General features: G+C 44.0%; 1 protein-coding gene across 3 annotated transcripts in view; it reads left to right on the top strand.

Moving 5' to 3' along the window:
• The first annotated feature begins 2,235 nt into the window (after positions 1–2,235).
• The window catches only part of LOC135505953 (kinesin-like protein KIFC3), a 71,619-nt gene continuing 55,296 nt past the window's right edge, over positions 2,236–18,558 (top strand). For 2 of the 3 annotated variants that reach the window (XM_064925247.1, XM_064925238.1), the window contains exon 1: positions 16,678–17,540. In XM_064925247.1, coding sequence (XP_064781319.1) covers positions 17,157–17,540 — 384 coding nt within the window. In that variant the 5' untranslated portion in view covers positions 16,678–17,156. Of the gene's footprint in view, positions 2,799–16,677; positions 17,541–18,558 lie in introns of those variants that run through there. The other variant, XM_064925268.1, reaches the window with a different exon arrangement.

Here is an 18,558-nt window from a genome sequence, read left to right as displayed (position 1 = left end):
CTCCTCCCTCCCTCTGTACTGGTATATATCTCTACTACTCCTCCCTCTGTACTGGTATATCCACTCCTCCCTCTGTACTGGTATATCTCTACTACTCTACCCTCTGTCTGTACTGGTATATCTCTACTACTCTCACCACTCCTCCCTCTGTACTGGTATATCTCTACTACTCTACACCACTCCTCCCTCTGTACTGGTATATCTCTACTACCACTCCTCCCTCTGTACTGGTATATCTCTACTACTCTCACCACTCCTCCCTCTGTACTGGTATATCTCTCTACCCACTCCTCCCTCTACTCTGTACTGGTATACTCACTCCTACCCACTCCTCCCTCTGTACTGGTATATCTCTGTACTGGTATATATCTACTACTCTACCCTCTGTACTGGTATATCTCTACTACTCTACCCACTCCTCCCTCTGTACTGGTATATCTCTACTACTCTACCCACTCCTCCCTCTGTACTGGTATATCTCTACTACTCTACCCTCTGTACTCTCACCACTCACTCCTCCCTCTGTACTGGTATATCTCTACTACTCTGTACTGGTATATCCACTCCTCCCTCTGTACTGGTATATCTCTACTACTCTCACCACTCCTCCCTCTGTACTGGTATATCTCTACTACTCTACCCACTCCTCCCTCTGTACTGGTATATCTCTACTACTCTCACCACTCCTCCCTCTGTACTGGTATATCTCTACTACTCTACACCACTCCTCCCTCTGTACTGGTATATCTCTACTACTCTACCCTCTGTACTGGTATATCTCTACTACTCTCACCACTCCTCCCTCTGTACTGGTATATCTCTACTACTCTCACCACTCCTCCCTCTGTACTGGTATATCTCTACTACTCTACCCACTCCTCCCTCTGTACTGGTATATCTCTACTACTCTACCCACTCCTCCCTCTGTACTGGTATATCTCTACTACTCTCACCACTCCTCACCCTCAACCCATCTTCTTCAACTTTCTTGCCTCAGCATATGACAACTTCTGCTCTACTCTAACCCTGGAAACCTCTACCTACCTCTCTCGCATATGGGACACTACAATTAACACATTCCACTACGTTCCCAAATACTACACATTCCTTTGTCGCATGCCCTTCTGCACATTTCTCAGACCTTGGACCCTCCCTCCTCCACACTGCTGCCAAATGCCCATAAGCTTGACACCTGTAACATCTTAATGTGTTCGGCACATAAGCTTGTACATGATACCTTTATATATACATTATTCACTGTCAGGCAAAGACTCAAATTCAAAACTCAAAAGAACAGACAATGGCTCTTCTGTTTCCCCACTCTCACCACCCTGTCTGCGTTGCATCAAATGACGAGCATCACATACACCGGGAATATTTGCCCTCAGCTGGTCAACTTCTATATCTACTGCTACCCCAGTTATCACTCCTTTCATTGGTGCCCTTTTCTTGATAAACAAAACAATTTACTTTTCTTGCCCCCATTCGTTTTGCTTCGAGCGCATTCTTCCTCTGCCCAACAGAACCACAAACAATTATCACTTGACCACTTCTAGTTACCCTCACCAATTCCACATGACCCAACTCTTTTTCCACCTGTCGTGAAACCACAAATGGATCAGCCAAAAGGCAAGAGTCCACTTTCTCCATAAACTTCACTCCTACTGTCACAGACTCTTCTTCATCCCGACCCTCCGTGCACACCTCGGTCTCCGATAACTTTACTGCACCAACCACCTCTGATTCTTCACCCTCATTCTCTTCCATTTCTCCCCCTGTCTTCAGCTCCCTCTGCTTACACTTTCTACCATTCTTCTTTGACAAACCATCTCCCTTTTTCCCACCATTTTTATCCGCCCCAAGCTCACCCTCTTCTTCCCTCACTCTCTTAGACCTCTTCTCCCTCTCTTTTTTCCCTCCATCCCTTCTCCATTTTCCAAGTAGACGTCTCCTTATGATAATACTGCCGCTCCATCCCGCACAACCATCTTGTACTTGCTTTCTCTAGGGACTCCATTTCCCCCTCCCAGAGTTCTGCTCATGTCCCCGATAACGTGCCTCTACCCGAGTCCATATCAACCGGATGTTCCGGTTTAAGGGAAATGGAAAGAGAGCCAGGACTTCAACATGGCGATACTCCGCCTTCACATTTACTGGATTGGTTAAACAGTGCAGAAGATAACCATTCCCTGCCCTGTAACTGCATTTACCTTGTCAAAGTATTTTATTGGATAAACTAGTATAACATTAAGCTATTTACTCCAAACAGTTGAGCGTGTTATCGGTCAGCAGGTCAAGCAACAACACAAGGAGAGAAACATCTGTCAAAAGTCTCGCTCTTTTGGTGCTTTCAAGACAACTGGGAACTCGAAAATAATCTAGGTCAAATCATGACATCGGACATTGGGAAAGTGGAAGCTCAGACAGATGCCCAAGTTTACGACTTGGAAGCCCCGAAAAAAAAATCCCTGTTTGAGCTCGTTTTTTCCCCGAGTACATAGCTGTCTTGAACGCAATGAAGTCGGAGATGTCCGATTCCGCGTTTTTTTAAACGCGGCAATATGTCTGGTCTTTGAAGTGCAGTCAGCTGGTGAATCCACTCCAAGTCGCAAGGAGACTTGACTTTCGGCCGCGGCAACAAACAAAAAACTTATCCAAGGAAATATTTGCACCTCTTAATTCTGGATGGGCTACTAAATGATTTGCGCTGTGCAACACAGTCCAACCGCGACTATTGATGTGAGTTATTTGGTCAACTCGGGAATAAGAAGGGGAGGTTTCGCGTGTTGGACCGAGTGGTAAGAGTTGCACTATTTTCCTTTAACACGTTTGCTTTCCATTTCCCCATTTGTATTACATTGTTTGACATTTGCACACGCGTTTACAAAGTAAGTTTTAGTTACCTTGTCAAAACTGTTTTTTTAATTAACAATATTGTCAAGCCGCGAGTTGCATATTGATTTTGCAGCGTGGTCGTACGGCTCAATTAGTGATATTGACTGTTTTTGTTTTAGGTGCTTACAGAAAATGGCAACAGAGCACATCCAATTCACTGAAAACAGCTGTGGTTCACACCATTCAGCCGTTTCCACGCATGTCAAAAAATAAATGTAACCAGCGTTTTTATTTCAATGTTGACCGTGAAAGGTGTATGTGTGCGCCGACTCATGTATGTAAATTCAGCAACAACAAAAACACGTCCTCACTGTCAACTTTATTTTTAGGAAACCTAACGGAAATATTTGTATGAATATAAGATTCAACAACTGAGACACAAACTGAACAAGTTCCACAGACATGTGACTAACAGAAATGGAAGTAATGTGTCCCTGAATAAAGGGGGGGAGGGGGTCAAAACCAAAAGTAAGTCAGTATCTGGTGTGGCCACCAGCTGCATTAAGTACCCCACTCTTCCACCAAGGCACCTGCAAGTTCCCGGACATTTCTGGGGGGAATGGTCCTCACCCTCCGATCCAACAGGTCCCAAACGTGCTCAATGGGATTGAGATCCGGGATCTTCCCTGAACATTGCAGAACACTGACATTCCTGCCTTACAACAGGCCTACAAGCCCTCAGTCCAGCCACTCTCAGCCTGTTGTGGACAGTCTGAGCACTGATGGAGGGATTGTGCGTTCCTGGTGTAACTCTGGCAGTTGTTGTTGCCATCCTGTACCTGCCTCGCAGGTGTGATGTTTGGATGTACCGACCCTGTGTAGGTGTTGTTACACGTGGTCTGCCACTGCGAGGACGATCAGCTGTCCATCCTGTCTCCCTGTTGCGCTGTCTTAGGCGTCTCACAGTATGGACATTGCAATCTATTTCCCTGGCCACATCTGCAGTCCTCATGCCACCTTGCAGCATGCCAAAGGCACTTTCACGCAGATGAGCAGGGACTCTGGCCATCTTTCTTTTGGTGTTTTTCAGTCAGTAGAAAGGCCTCTTTAGTGTCCCTAAGTTGTCATAACTGTGACCTTAATTGCCTACCATCTGTAAGCTGTTAGTGTCTTAAAGACCATTCAACAGGTGCATGTTCATTAATTGTTTATGGTTCATTGAACAAGCGTGGGAAACAGTTTTTAAACCCTTTACAATGAAGATCTGTGAAGTTATTTGGATTTTTATAGATTATCTTTGAAAGACAGGATCCTTTAAAAAGGGACATGACTTTTTTTGCTGCATTTGTATATCTATGTGGTTATTTTTAGCATGTATATCTTGGTGGGGCAAACTCGCCAAAAATGTTTTAGATGCGTGCCAGCAAAGACACACAACACTAAACAATACATTAATTGCACCATAACGATAGCGAGCTGTGCCCACAAACTGTTAGGGCCTTCATAAAGCTATCTCAACAGCAGAGCAATCTTTCCAGCACAATGGATTGAATCCTTACCACCGCTACACCTGGATATCAGCAGAGCCTTGTCTGGCAGCGAAACAATTAATTCAGTCTTGTTTACTGCCTTTTAAAAACAACATGGCTGACTTGCTTAAACAAATGTGGTTCTACTGGCAATTGAGATGTACACACTATGGCATAAGGGAATGATGAGCGGATAAGAGGCATTCTGTAATTTCAATTAAGACATTAATGAGCGAGCGATGATGGACGTAGTCAATATAACTATGTGTAGAGCACTTTTGAAATGTAGACAGAATTCAGAACATGGGCTGCTCTTACAGAATTTTCCCTGTCCACCAAGTCAGAACTGTAGGATAAATAAAGGGGGCATATAAGCAGAAAATGAAACCTCTTACAATATTAGATGACTTTTCTCAAAAACAGGTTATAGGCTACATGTCAGTAACGTTAGGTGACATTATGGGAGCAAATAGACGTAATTATTAGGGTGAGGCACATGGGCTACTAACAGCTTACTACACAACATACACTTAGTATTACTTTCTTAGCTACAGTATATATATCTCCCATGTATGCTGCTGCATAAATTATGTAATATACAAGACATTTTTGGACTCACCTTGGCTTGTGATGTGCTCACTTAAACATGAAGATGGCACGGTGGTTTTCTCATCAAACTTTCATCAAATTCTGCTATTCTCTGGATTATGGTGGGAACTCAGGGGGGGAAAACACACAGCCACTCCATTGAATAGCAGGCTACTGGTTGCTTTGCACTGCTTGCAGTTAGTTGCTGATTCCTCCCAAAAGACTCATTGTTGAATATGCGATTTCCAATTTGTGTAATCTTTCTATCCAATGGCCGATGAGCACCGATACGCTTTATCTATAGTTTCTCTTCACATGACAAGGATTAAAGAGGATTTGAAAGTAGATTGTCGACTTGATTCATGATGATGACTACTAGCTAAGACTTTGAAAGTAAGACGTTGACATGATCAGTCCAATCAAAGCTACTGTACATATAACTTGATTTGATGTCATTTTATCTGTGGCCAATGACCTTGAGCCTTCTTGGAAGGACACTTGTAATATAACTCTATGGCGGGACCCAAAGGCTTGACGTTTTGGATGTCTACCCTTACTAAGGACATCAACTTCCAGATGACGTAGTTTCCCCATGAGGGACAGAACATTTAGCCAGTCATGGCTTAATGCTCCTATTTTTGTTCTGGCTCGCCCCACCACCACGGAATGCACTGAGCTAGGCAGAAACACCTGCATGTTAGAGACCATGTGTATGTGGCTTTATTTAACTCCATGATATATATATATATTTTACATTGTTTGCAAGCTGATATGTGACACGTATTAATGCCCAAACAACATGCAAAACAGGCAAGCCCCTCTAAAAATGACATGTATATAATTTATTTTTGCAACAAATGTGGGGCTCTGCCCTGAATGACAGGTTGCCACTGTAATACACTGCTCAAAAAATAAAGGGAACACTAAAATAAAACATCCTAGATCTGAATGAATGAAATATTCTTATTAAATATTTTTTCTTTACATAGTTGAATGTGCTGATGACAAAATCACACAAACATCAATGGAAATCAAATTTATCAACCCATGGAGGTCTGGATTTGGAGTGACACAAAATTAAAGTGGAAAACTACACTACAGGCTGATCCAACGTTGATGTAATGTCCTTAAAACAAGTCAAAATGAGGCTCAGTAGTGTGTGTGGCCTCCACGTGCCTTATGAGCTCCCTACAATGCCTGGGCATGCTCCTGATGAGGTGGCGGATGGTCTCCTGAGGGATCTCCATCTCGAGACATGATGTCCCAGATGTGCTCAATTGGATTCAGGTCTGGGGAACGGGCAGGCCAGTCCATAGCATCAATGCCTTCCTCTTACAGGAACTGCTGACAAACTCCAGCCACATGAGGTCTAGCATTGTCTTGCATTAGGAGGAACCCAGGAAAAACTGCACCAGCATATGGTCTCACAAGGGGTCTGAGGATCTCATCTCGGTACCTAATGGCAGTCAGGCTACCTCTGGCGAGCACATGGAGGGCTGTGCGGCCCCCCCAAAGAAATGCCACCCCACACCATGACTGACCCACCGCCAAACTGGTCATGCTGGAGGATGTTGCAGGCAGCAGAATGTTCTCCACGGCGTCTCCAGACTGTCACGTCTGTCACGTGCTCAGTGTGAACCTGCTTTCATCTGTGAAGAGCACAGGGTGCCAGTGGCGAATTTGCCAATCTTGGTGTTCTCTGGCAAATGCCAAACGTCCTGCACGGTGTTGGGCTGTAAGCACAACCCCCACCTGTGGATGTCGAGCCCTCATACCACCCTCATGGAGTCTGTTTCTGACCGTTTGAGCAGACACATGCACATTTGTGGCCTGCTGGAGGTCATTTTGCAGGGCTCTGGCAGAGCTCCTCCTGCTCCTCCTTGCGGCCTCCTTGCGGCCTCCACCACGTGTCCTGATGTACTGGCCTGTCTCCTGGTAGCGCCTCCATGCTCTGGACACTACGCTGACAGACACAGATAACCTTGCCACAGCTCGCATTGATGTGCCATCCTGGATGAGCTGCACTACCTGCGCCACTTGTGTGGGTTGTAGACTCAGTCTCATACTACCACTAGATTGAAAGCACCGCCGGTTTTCAAAAGTGGCCAGAACATCAGCCAGGAAGCATAGGAACTGAGAAGTGGTCTGTGGTTGCCACCTGCAGAACCACTCCTTTATTGGGGGTGTCTTGCTAATTGTCTATAATTTCCACCTGTCTATTCCATTTGCACAACAGCATGTGAAATTTATTATCAATCAGTGTTGCTTCCTAAGTGGACAGTTTGATTTCACAGAAGTGTGATTGACTTGGAGTTGCATTGTGTTGTTTAAGTGTTCCCTTTATTTTTTTGAGCAGTGTATATACATACATGCGTGCACACACACACACACACACTGCAATTCAGAAAGTATTCACACCCCTTTTTCCACATTTTGCTACGTTACAGCCGTATTCTATTTATTTAATTTATTCATTTTTTTCCCTCAATCTAGACACAATACCCCATAATGAAAGAGAAAAACAGGTTACATTTTTGTGTGCTAATTTATAAAAAATAAAAAACGGAATATATTTATATAAGTAGTCAGACCCTTTACTTTGTTGAAGCACCTTTGGCAGCATTGAGTCTTGGATATGACACAACAAACTTGGCACACCTGTATTTGGAGTTTCAGAGATGTTCGATCGGGTTCAAGTCCAGGCTCTGGCTGGGCCACTCAAGGACATTCACAGACTTATCCCAAAGCCACTCCTGTGTTGTCCTGTTGGAAGGTGAACCTTCAACCCAGTCTGAGGTCCTGAGTGCTCTGGAGCAGGTTTTCATCAAGATCTCTCTGTACTTTGCTCTGTTCATCTTTGCCTTGATCCTGACTAGTCTCCCAGTCCCTACTTCTGAAAAACACACCCACAGCATGATGCTGCCATGACCATGCTTCACCGTAGGGATGGTGCCAGGTTTCCTCCAGGTGTGACGCTTTGCATTCAGGCCAAAGAGTTCAATCTTGATTTCATCAAACCAGAGAATCTAGTTTCTCATGGTCAGAGTACTTTAGGTGCCTTTTGGCAAACTCCCAAGCAGGCTGTTGTGCCTTTTACTGAGGAGTGGCTTCCGCCTGGCCCCTCTACCATAAAGGCCTGATTGGTGGAATGCTGCAGAGATGGTTGTCCTTCTGGAAGGATCTCCCATCTCCACAGAGGAACTCTGGAGCTCTGTCAGATTGACCATCGGGTTCTTGGTCACCTCCCTGACCAAGGCCCTTCTCCCCCGATTACTCAGTTTGGCCGGGCGGCCAGCTCTAGGAAGAATCTTGCTGGTTCCAAACTTCTTCCATTTAAGAATGATGGAGGCCACTGTGTTCTTGTGAACCTTCAATGCTGCAGACATTTTTTGGTATCCTTCCCCAGATCTCTGCCTTGACACAATCCTGTCTCGGAGCTCTGCGGACAATTCCTTCGACCTCAGGGCTTGGTTTTTGCTCTGACACGCACTGTCAACTGTGGGGCCTTTTATATAGACTGGTGTGTGCCTTTCCAAATCATGTCCAATCAATTGAATTTACCACAGGTGGACTCCAAGTTGTAGAAACATCGAGGATGATCAATGGAAATGGGATGCACCTGAGTTCAATTTCGAGTCTCATAGCAAAGGGTCTAAACTTATGTAAATGAGGTATTTCTGTTTTTATTTTTTATAAATTAGCAAAGATTTCTAAGCCTGTTGTCATTATGGGGTATTGTGTTTAGATTGCTGAGGACTTATATTTATTTAATCCATTTTAGAATAAGGCTAAAATGTGGAAAAAGTCGAGGGACAGAGAGGAAAAAACATGATTTCACCTTGGCTTGGGTACATTTTGAAAGCCAGCGTGTCAGTTTCAATTGCATAGTTTGGTTCCCATTTTTGTACACGAGCATCCTGAACAGAAGCCCTTGGAGAGAGGGGGAACACATCGAGAACACAAACTGTGCCAATGAACGGATGATTGATCTAAAAATAGAAGTTGATTTATGAGTTATCCTACTTTCCTGCCAAGTTAGAAAAGTTTTTTTTTAAATTTAAATTACAGACCTGTGTCATGGGACAGTGATCTTGATTTGACTTTGGAACATATTTTTAACATTTTTAATGGAGAGCCTGTTCATTTGTTATTTAGTCCTGCTTCAGGAATAACTGTAAGTGTGGGTAACATCCCTCTCTTATTCTTAAAACATTTTATGTCCCAGTCAATGTGAGGGTGACTTATTTTAACAGGACCACTGTTTTTAAAAGCACTCCCAGTTGTTACTGCACCAGAGGGGGACTGTGTTTGTTAAATACATACTGCTGGAGTACACACCCACATAGACAGTACAGGGACATTCCATTTTGTTCTGCATGTTCCCTACAGCACCTCTCCTCACGTCATCACTGGCATGGCATTCCAGAGGCAGGAGTCACGAGCAGAATGAACTGACCCATACCCCTCTCTGTTGGACCTGCGTAGCTGAGAAGAATTAGACCGCTTTTACTCAATCATGTTGATGTGAGGGAAGATGAAGATCGGGGCTGCCTGCCAGGGCTCTGTACCTGTTCGGACTGTTATTGTGGGAATTGCTTAGACAGTTCATATGTTGGACTCTCATGGAGATAGAGACAATTCTCCCCCCCCCTCTTGATCATGGTCCCCCAAGCAAGGTATTGTTGGACAAGACACCAGTGTGGGGTGTAGAAACAGAGCTGAAAACACACACACACACACACAGTGTGGTTGCTGGGGGATGGGCTGGGTGAATCACAGGCTGGAAAGAGAATAAGAGACTACTGGTGGAAAATTACATGTTATGCAGAGGGATTATGTAGCTCCAACCGTGTGTGTGTGTGTGTGTGGCGCGCGCGCAGCTACTAGCTTACACATTAGACAATGTATTCTGTAAATATTTGCCAAAGACACTATGGGGAAATCTGTTCCTAAACATGCCTTGTCTGTGTTTGCACAAATGTATATGAGCTTGCATGGGGATAGTGTTTGTTTGGATCACACACTCAGTCTGGTTTGGTGCTCTATTTATTGTAAACTGTTTGTTAAATAAGTCCTGGACGGTTTGACTTGTTTGGCTGCAGTAGTGGCGATGATGAGGTCAGGGACTTGTGACTTCTCCATGCATTCAGGCATTATATAACGGCTCTGATTGGAAGCAGATTATTGTAGAATGTGAACATTACCAGATAACCAGTAGGTGGTGCTGTTTGCTGCTGTGTCTGTCACACAGATGGACCACAGTCTCTTGGCACTGATGTTGGTTAGCCTACATAGCATGCTCAGGGTAGAAGTTACCCTTTGGCACAGATCTAGGATCAGCTTATCTTAACTAAATTCGTTGTGGGGTGAATCACAAAACTGACCACGAGGGGGTCCAATCCGGCCCCTGGGTAGTTGGAGTAAAAATATATATTTTACTCTAGCTTGCTATTATTCACAGATATTAAAGCTAGACAGTCAGGGAGCATCGGAAATTCAAAAAACAATGGCTAAAGGAATTATTTTTTTTACACACATTTTGATGGTGAGGAAATGCAACCAATTTTCAATGCGGCCAGCCGGACCTCATTGAAGACAAGACTGCGGCCCCGGTCAAAATTAGTTTGACACCCCCTCATCTAGGGAAATTAACAAGTTCATCCTACTGTCTTGCACCCACACAAAGATCATGCTCTTTCTGTAACGAATGTAAATGTTACACAGTGGACTGTTAGTCTCATGTTCATTTCAACACAACTTTTAAATCGGATTAAATTCTGAACAAGAGAAGATGTGGAAATGACAGCAGAGCCTCAGTTCAGCTGTAGCTAATCTGGCCCAATTAAACTGTGTATGAAAGAGGGGTAGATGTTATATTAGGAAATGGTCATGCAATGTTGCCCACAGCGGATTACTGCCGAGCTTCATTTGCATATTAATGGCTAAAAGACGCATAAAGAAGATGACTAGGCAATTTTAAGTGTGAGCACAGTGGGTTAGCACATTACACCATATCGGGTGTCAAACATACTGCCTTGCGGATCCAATCCAGCTCGCGGGTGGTTTGACTAAAAAAATATATATACAGTACCAGTAAAAAGTTTGTACACCTACTCATTCAACGTTTTTTATTTACTTTTCTATTTTCTACACTGTAGTATAATTAATAGTGAAGACATCAAAACTATGCAATAACACATGGACTCATGTAGTAACCCAAAAAAGTGTTAAACAAATCAAAATATATTTTATATTTGAGATTCTTCAAAGTAGCCACTCTTTGCATTCTCTCAACCAGCTTCATGAGGTACTCAGCTGGAATGCATTTCAGTTAACAGGTGTGCCTTAAGTTAATTTGGATTTTTTTTTTCCCTTAATGTGTTTTGAGCCAATCAGTTGTGTTGTGACATGGTAGGGGTGATATACAGAAGATAGCTCTATTTGGTAAAAGTCCAAAGCCATATTATATCAAGAACAGCTCAAATAAGCAAAGAGAAACGACAGTCCATTACTTTAAGACATGAAGGTCAGTGATCCAAATAATTTTACCACAGGTGGACTCCAATCAAGTTGTAGAAGCATCTCAAGGATGATTAATGGAAACCGGATGCACCTGAGCTCAATTTTGAGTCTCATTAGCAAAGGGTCTGAATACTTTTTTTTTTTAAATGGAAATAACTTATATACATTTCCAAACTTGTTTTCACTTTGTCATTATGGGGTATTGTGTGTAGATTGACAAACATTGTTTATTTAATACATTTTAGATTTAAGGCTATAAAGTAACAATGTGGAAAAAGTCAAGGGGTCTGAATACTTTCCGAATGCACTGTCTGCTGCAGAACGACGAGAGCTCATGAAACAAATTATGATCAATCATTGAAATAAGTACTAAACATGTTGGCTCACTTTTTAACCATTTAGAACCTGTAACGGCCATCGACTGTATTTATTTTATTTTTTCAAATTAATATATTTCCAAACAATATCTGTCAAATATCACAAAATGAACTTGCTTACAACCTGTTGTCGTATTCGCGTGCCTGTCGTCAACAACCATAAACTGGAGACAGGGTATGCTGTATCCGTTGTTTGGTGTTACTGATTTGGACACGTCTTTTTGAAAGCGACGATGTTTAGTGAAATAGCTAAGTAAACAGCAGATATACATTACCCGTCAAAAGTTTGGACACACCTCCTCATTCCAGGAGTTTTCTTTATTTAGACGTTTCTACATTGTAGAATACTAGTGAAGACATCACTATGAAATAACACATATGGAATCATGTAGTAACCAAAAAGTGTTAAATAAATCAAAATATATTTAGAGATTCTTCAAACTAGCCACCCTTTGCCTTGATGACAGTTTTGCACACTCAACCAGCTTCACCTGGAATGTTTTTCCAACAGTCTTGAAGGAGTCCCCACATGCTGAGCACTTGTTGGCTGCTTTTCCTTGACTCTGCAGTCCAACTCATCCCAAACCATCTCAAATGGGTTGAGGTTGGTTGATTGTGGAGGCCAGGTCATCTGATGCAGCACTCCATCACTCTCCTTGGTCAAATAGCCCTTACACAGCCTGGATGTGTGTTAGGTCACAGTCCTGTTGAAAAACAAATGATAGTCCCACTAAGTGCAAACCTAATAGGATGGCGTATCACTGCAGAATGCTGTGGTCGCCATGCTGGTTAAGTGTGCCTTTTTTTAAATTCTATATATGGATGATCTCTGCACGTGTGCTTCCCCCCCGTAGCGTACAGGCTGCTGACTGAACACTATGACAAGTCTTTTTCTCTCGCTCTCTAATTCCTTCCCCCCCCCCACACACATCCTTTCTTTCACTCTCCCTGACTCAGACTAAGGATGGATGGGCGTTTGAAATAATGTCACTATTAGAATATTATCATTAAATGTTTTCGGATATCAGTTTTTAGCACTGTTTTTAACCTGAGCACTGCTACTCGAGGGAGAGACAATGCCGCGCTATTGCTGGAGCAGGTCGTGGGGGAGCTGGGAGCGGACGGGAGGAAGAGAGCGAGATGCAGTAGCCAACTCGGCTACAGCCAAGCCTAGCTGACGTGTAGCAGCCACATGTAGTTATTTCTCATGCCATATACCAGCGCCTGTCTTGATTAGAGTAGCCTAGAGAAGCTAGCGAGCTACCAATGCTAATTGCAAGCTAGATGCTGCGCCTTCTCCCCAGCCCCATTCGGAGATTGTTGAGCAACCAACAGCAAGATGTTGTTTGTTGTAGCCTACTCCTTCTCATTTAACTCTGCTAATTTAGAATTCCGTTTTGCATTGCATTAGTGAACTCTCACCTCACTTGATACACATTGAGCCTTTGACTGTAGTGCTGCTTTGATTGGCCGACAAAAATAAGCTACAGACGGGTGTGAAGGCTACCGGTCATTTTATGGGGTGCATGTCGGGAAAACTACTCTCCAAAAGTTTGTTTTATATTAAGAATTTGTAATGTCATGGCATATCCTTGTAAGTAACAATGTCACATGGATATTTTATTGTGTTTAGAAAAGGCCTTTTCATTGTTAATTAATAAAGTAGATTTGTAGATTTATTTATTTATTTTGCTCAAAAATGAATACTCACAAGTAATCAAATACTAACGTCCATTCGGATATTCAAATATGCCGATCCCTAATTCAGATGGCCTCTAATACCACATTTGTGTGTTGGGTGACTGAGTTAAATCCTTTACCTAAACCCTAAAGTAAAGTGTGGCACATTTCTCCCGTAAGCTGCTTAAACGGCCACACCAGTAAAACCCCCCACTTTTTTTTTCAAGCTGAAAGACGATGTCAAAAAGTCCTAATTTTAGTCAATGTATGATACATTTTTGATTTGAAGTGACAAATCTGTGTGAATGCGTTCGTCTTTTCCTATGATATGACGTACAAATAATTTTCAGACAACTTTTTTATTTCATGGCTGGGTTTTATTTGAACGTTACCACCCACCAACATGGCATTGTTTTATTAATCACAAATGGCTCCAGAGTTTTTCCTCTTCACAACTGAGATGAGCCAAACAGCCTTGTGTCCACCTGGTTGCCTGGAGGTCCAAACATATGCTTTTGCACCGCAGCTATTTTGATCAGAAAATGATCATAAACCATGGTATAATATTGATCATGTTCACCTTTGTTTTAGCTAGTCTGTACAAACAAAATGTGTATATACAGTGCGCTCCGAAAGCATTGGGACAGTGACATCTTTTGTTTGTTTTTGGCTCTGTACTTTGGATTTGAAATGAAACCGTGACTATGATATTAAAGTGCAGACTGTCAGCTTTAATTTGAGGGTATGTTCATTCATACCGGGTGAACCATTTAGATACTACAGCACTTTTTGTACATAGCACTGATCTGATCACTCCACCCATGCCTTATCAGCTTTATGGTTTGGTTCAAACTTATCAGCCACTTAACCCGCTATTGAACTTCAGACCTTGAACTTCAGATCTTTTTTTGTTATTCAGGTGACTTCATGTGGTTGCTCAGCTGGCCTGCCCCAATGCCATGTATTGTCATGGGTCCCTGAAAGTGCAATCATGAGTCCCACGAGAGGGCTGATAATTTGGGCCAAAAGGGTGTGGGTAGATTGTGTTATCCAAAAGGAATGTGTTCCAACAGACCAATTTGGTCGAGGAGAATGGGGCGTTGTAATCTGTCTAACGATCCAATAGTTGCGAGTTTGCGTCGGGGACAGCTGTAGCGTTTTAGCTAACCCTTAATTCCAAACGTAAGCCAAATCCGCTAACCTGCTATGTACATTTTCTTGACATTTGTTGTTTTAGTTCCCCTAAACTTTTACATCAATTAACAACCTTAGTTGTTAGTTCCCCCAACCACCAACGTAAATCCTCCCCAAAATCCTCCTTTGTTATGGCACAACCTAGTCTCAGAGATGGGCGTATAATAGGGAAAGGGGGATACCTAGTCAGTTGTCCAACTGAAATGTCTTCCGCATTTGAACCCAACCCCTCTGATTCAGTGTGGTGCGGGTGGATGCCTTAATCGAGTAAGGCATCCACGTCTTCAGTAAACGGGGAAAACTATACATCCTCCAAGATTGTATTATAAATTACATAATCCAATTCGTATGCTATTGTATAACCGGGTAAGATTTAGGATACCATATGTCCTATAATTTGTATGATATTTATTATCAGCTATTCCATTCATAATGTTACCTAACATATCTCATACTGCATGGAGTGTCACAGATTTACGAACAGAATAATGATTACCCTGAGACCACGTTGACTTGGTGGGTCACAAAACTGGATTGGGTCACTGCTAAACCGTTTTTGGATTCATTCAGTCATAGTGCCTTATTCATTCTGTGTACTAGCTCATCCTAGCCAGCCTCCTTTCTAGGGTCCCCTCCCCAAGAGTGTGTGTGTGCCCTGTCCCATCCCGTCCCCTTCATTAGGATCCTGAAAGTGACCACTCAAGCGGAAGACTTCTCCTTTGTCCCCATAGGACCATGTTAGCCTAGAGAACCACTCCATGTTTACAGTATGTCACAGAACAGGAAACCAGAACTGTGACTGTCCAGGACCGCTGGGTACAAAGTGACCGCAGTGACCTCGCTGACTGCCTTGGACGGCGCATCACGATTCAACGGCCGTGATCGACACTGTCAGTTCCCATTGTGGCTTGGTTCCATAGCTGCACGGTTGCCATGGCATTACCGTGCAGGGCTGTCACGTACCAGGAAGATGGTCAGGCATACAGGACACCAACTAACAAGGTCGCCTCTGAGCCCAGAGATCAGTTTGAATTGATATGGTGGAACTCCAAACGGATGCAGGTGGGAATATTTTTTATTTTTTTTATTTTTTATTGAACTCTCCACTCAGTTGGTATTGCTTTGTACATACATCCATATCAATAGTGTATTATGAGCGCATGGCCGGCTCTGTCCCATTCCAGCGCTTATCCTGCAGCGACAGATGGACAGAACACAGGGAGGGAGGGTGAGAGCGAGAGTGGATGAAGATACTTTCTCTTTCTGGAGAGTTGCGGAACAGCACATGATAGGGCAGTAAACTCTGTGCATGAGTGGAGAGGGAGAGATGGAGAGCGACTGAACAAGGGAAGAGGTGTAGATGTCGCATCCTCTCTCTGTCCAGAGACTTTTCAGTGAGGACGGGACGGCAGGAAGAGGGAAATGGGAGAGGAATTACTTTGGACCTGTTGATCAATTACACCGTCCTGGACTGGGCTGTAAAAGCCAGTAAATTAGCAGGGCAGAGAAGGACGAATCAACAGAGACATTCCTACACTGTTTGACGTTTGCCAGGGTTTTGTGTGTGTGTGTGTGTGTGTGTGTGTGTGTGTTCAGTGCGTTATCTGCTTGTGATCCTGCTTTTGTGTAGATTTAATATTGACTAGTTCTGTGTATGATTGGTCAAGGTGTGTGTCTGTCGTTACCTGGAGAGACTGAGACAGCTGTCTGCTCCTGTGGCTTTTGGGTAACCTGAGCTCCACCGGCTTGGCAGCGGGACAGCAATCCCCTTTTTACAATAGGACAGGGTCCGAAACCTTATCGTTGTTCTGAGGAACTGTAAAGGCGGTGTGTTTTCAAAGATGTGTGTGGTTCTGTGGAAGTCTTGTCTCAGAGTGGGAGGGGCCAGGAGAGTCACAGGGACAGAGTTGGCACAGGTGAGATATAAAACACATGCCTGTGTGTGATATCTGAGGATCACACTCACTCACCTCTCGTCCGTCTGCGTCTGTTGACCGGAGAACAGACTTGGGGATTATCGGACAGTTGATGAGCTTTAGGGCACTGCCATTGTCCAGGGGATCAACACACACAGAGGAGAACTTTTGAACTTGGCTGCAGTACAGATTGTGCAGTACAGACATTATAGTACAGGACAGAACTTAGGAACTGTTCTCGCTGTGGATTCGCTTGTTGCCATCTCTCGCACCCAGTCTTCTGCTCTCCAACTCATGACAACTGCAAGGACTCGGACCACAGAAGATACGCCTGGAGCTCTGACTGCCATTCACAACTAGACCTCAACAGCAATGGAACCCCTCCTTCATAACAGCTTATAAGCTATCATAACAACCTGTGGCTCTTCAACAGTTCCTGTCCCATTCAAACAAGGGAGACCTTGTTTGTGGGAGAACGGAGCGAACCAACCTTCCAGTCTCCACGGGGGGGGATCATGTATGTGCTTTGCACCCTGGTGGTACTGAGTATCCACAGCCTCTTTAAGAGCCGACACAAAACCCTGGACCCCGGTGACAAAGAGGCTGGAGATGGGGCCACGTTGCCTGGGGACAAGGCCCCTCCGCTGGGGGAGGGAGGCAGGGTAAGGGACCCCGGGCCTGGAGGTCTTGGAGGGGGTGTGGGGCCCAGGGAGATGGAGAGAGGGGTGACTGTAGCCCTCTCTCAGGGGAAGAGGCAGAGGGCTGTAGACTGTAAGGCTTCAGGCTGCAACTGCGCAAACAAACGTAGAGGTGACCGGGAGCTGCGCTGCAGGCAGGGCAGGCTAGGATGCGGAGGAGGCAGCCTGGAGAATGTGCCGGACAGCAGAAAACAATTGCAGGTGAGAGGAGGGGAATACTGGGATGGAGGGTGTTTTGAGAAAGGAGTAGAGACGATTGGGGTGAGGACACACTAAGGAGAACAAGAGGGAGGGGGGAGGGGTGTGCCTAGATGTGCAAACCAGCACGTAGGCACAGGTATGTTTAATGCCATGCCAGTCTCACAGACACAGATAAGGCACCAATCTAATTAATCAAGTACCAATCATAAATATTGTGGTACAGAAGTCCTGAGGTTTAAAATTGGATTCCAGATTATGTTGAAGTCTTTTATAATGAGAAGCAGCACCATGTTGGTTTAGTTTTTATGTAATTATGTGCTTGTGTGACTGAGTTGGAGAGAGAATCTAAGCGCTGCTCCAGCAGTCTTAACCTTTCTGGGCTAATGAAAGAATGTGGGTAGTAGTTTATGGGTGATTATGGGCCTTGGCAGTTCACCAACGATTACCTTGAGGTTCACATTAGTGAGGAATGTGATGACCGTAGCCCATTTTCCTGCCCTCCATCTCTCTCCTTTTCCCTCTTTCTCTTCCTTATTCTGAAAAAATTGTCACCCTCCTGACTTTCTTCATTTCACCCACCCCTGCATCCTTCTTTCCCTTCTCTCTGACCTACCTGTTCCATAGCACAGCTGTGATGTAGCTAGCTTTCATTATCCCACATTAGCATTGGAGGTAAAAGCCCAGTCAAATCCCCTCCTAACCTGCTGACTATATACCTATTGGTGGTATGAGAAATGAGTTATGGCAGTTCGCGTGCTGATGCTAAAGTGGGCCGTAATGTCCCTGCGTTCCGGGGGAAATGGATTCAGATCATTGTTTATGTAACCATGTTAATCTGAGGACAGCAACACACTCTCTGCTCTGTGTGTTTCGGGTAAAGTGGACGTTAATCCCTCACAATGCTATAATTCTGGCTGTTGGTCCAATGACCCATCATAACCTTCACCTAGGGCTGGGCGATATGGCCAAAATATCAATATTGCGGTATTTATTTATTTTTTAAGAAATTGGACTGTAA

This window comes from Oncorhynchus masou, chromosome 2 (genome assembly GCF_036934945.1).
Source record: "Oncorhynchus masou masou isolate Uvic2021 chromosome 2, UVic_Omas_1.1, whole genome shotgun sequence".
Taxonomy (NCBI): domain Eukaryota; kingdom Metazoa; phylum Chordata; class Actinopteri; order Salmoniformes; family Salmonidae; genus Oncorhynchus; species Oncorhynchus masou.
Note: the sequence above shows the minus strand (reverse complement) of the source record. Positions and strands in the feature narration are given on the sequence as shown.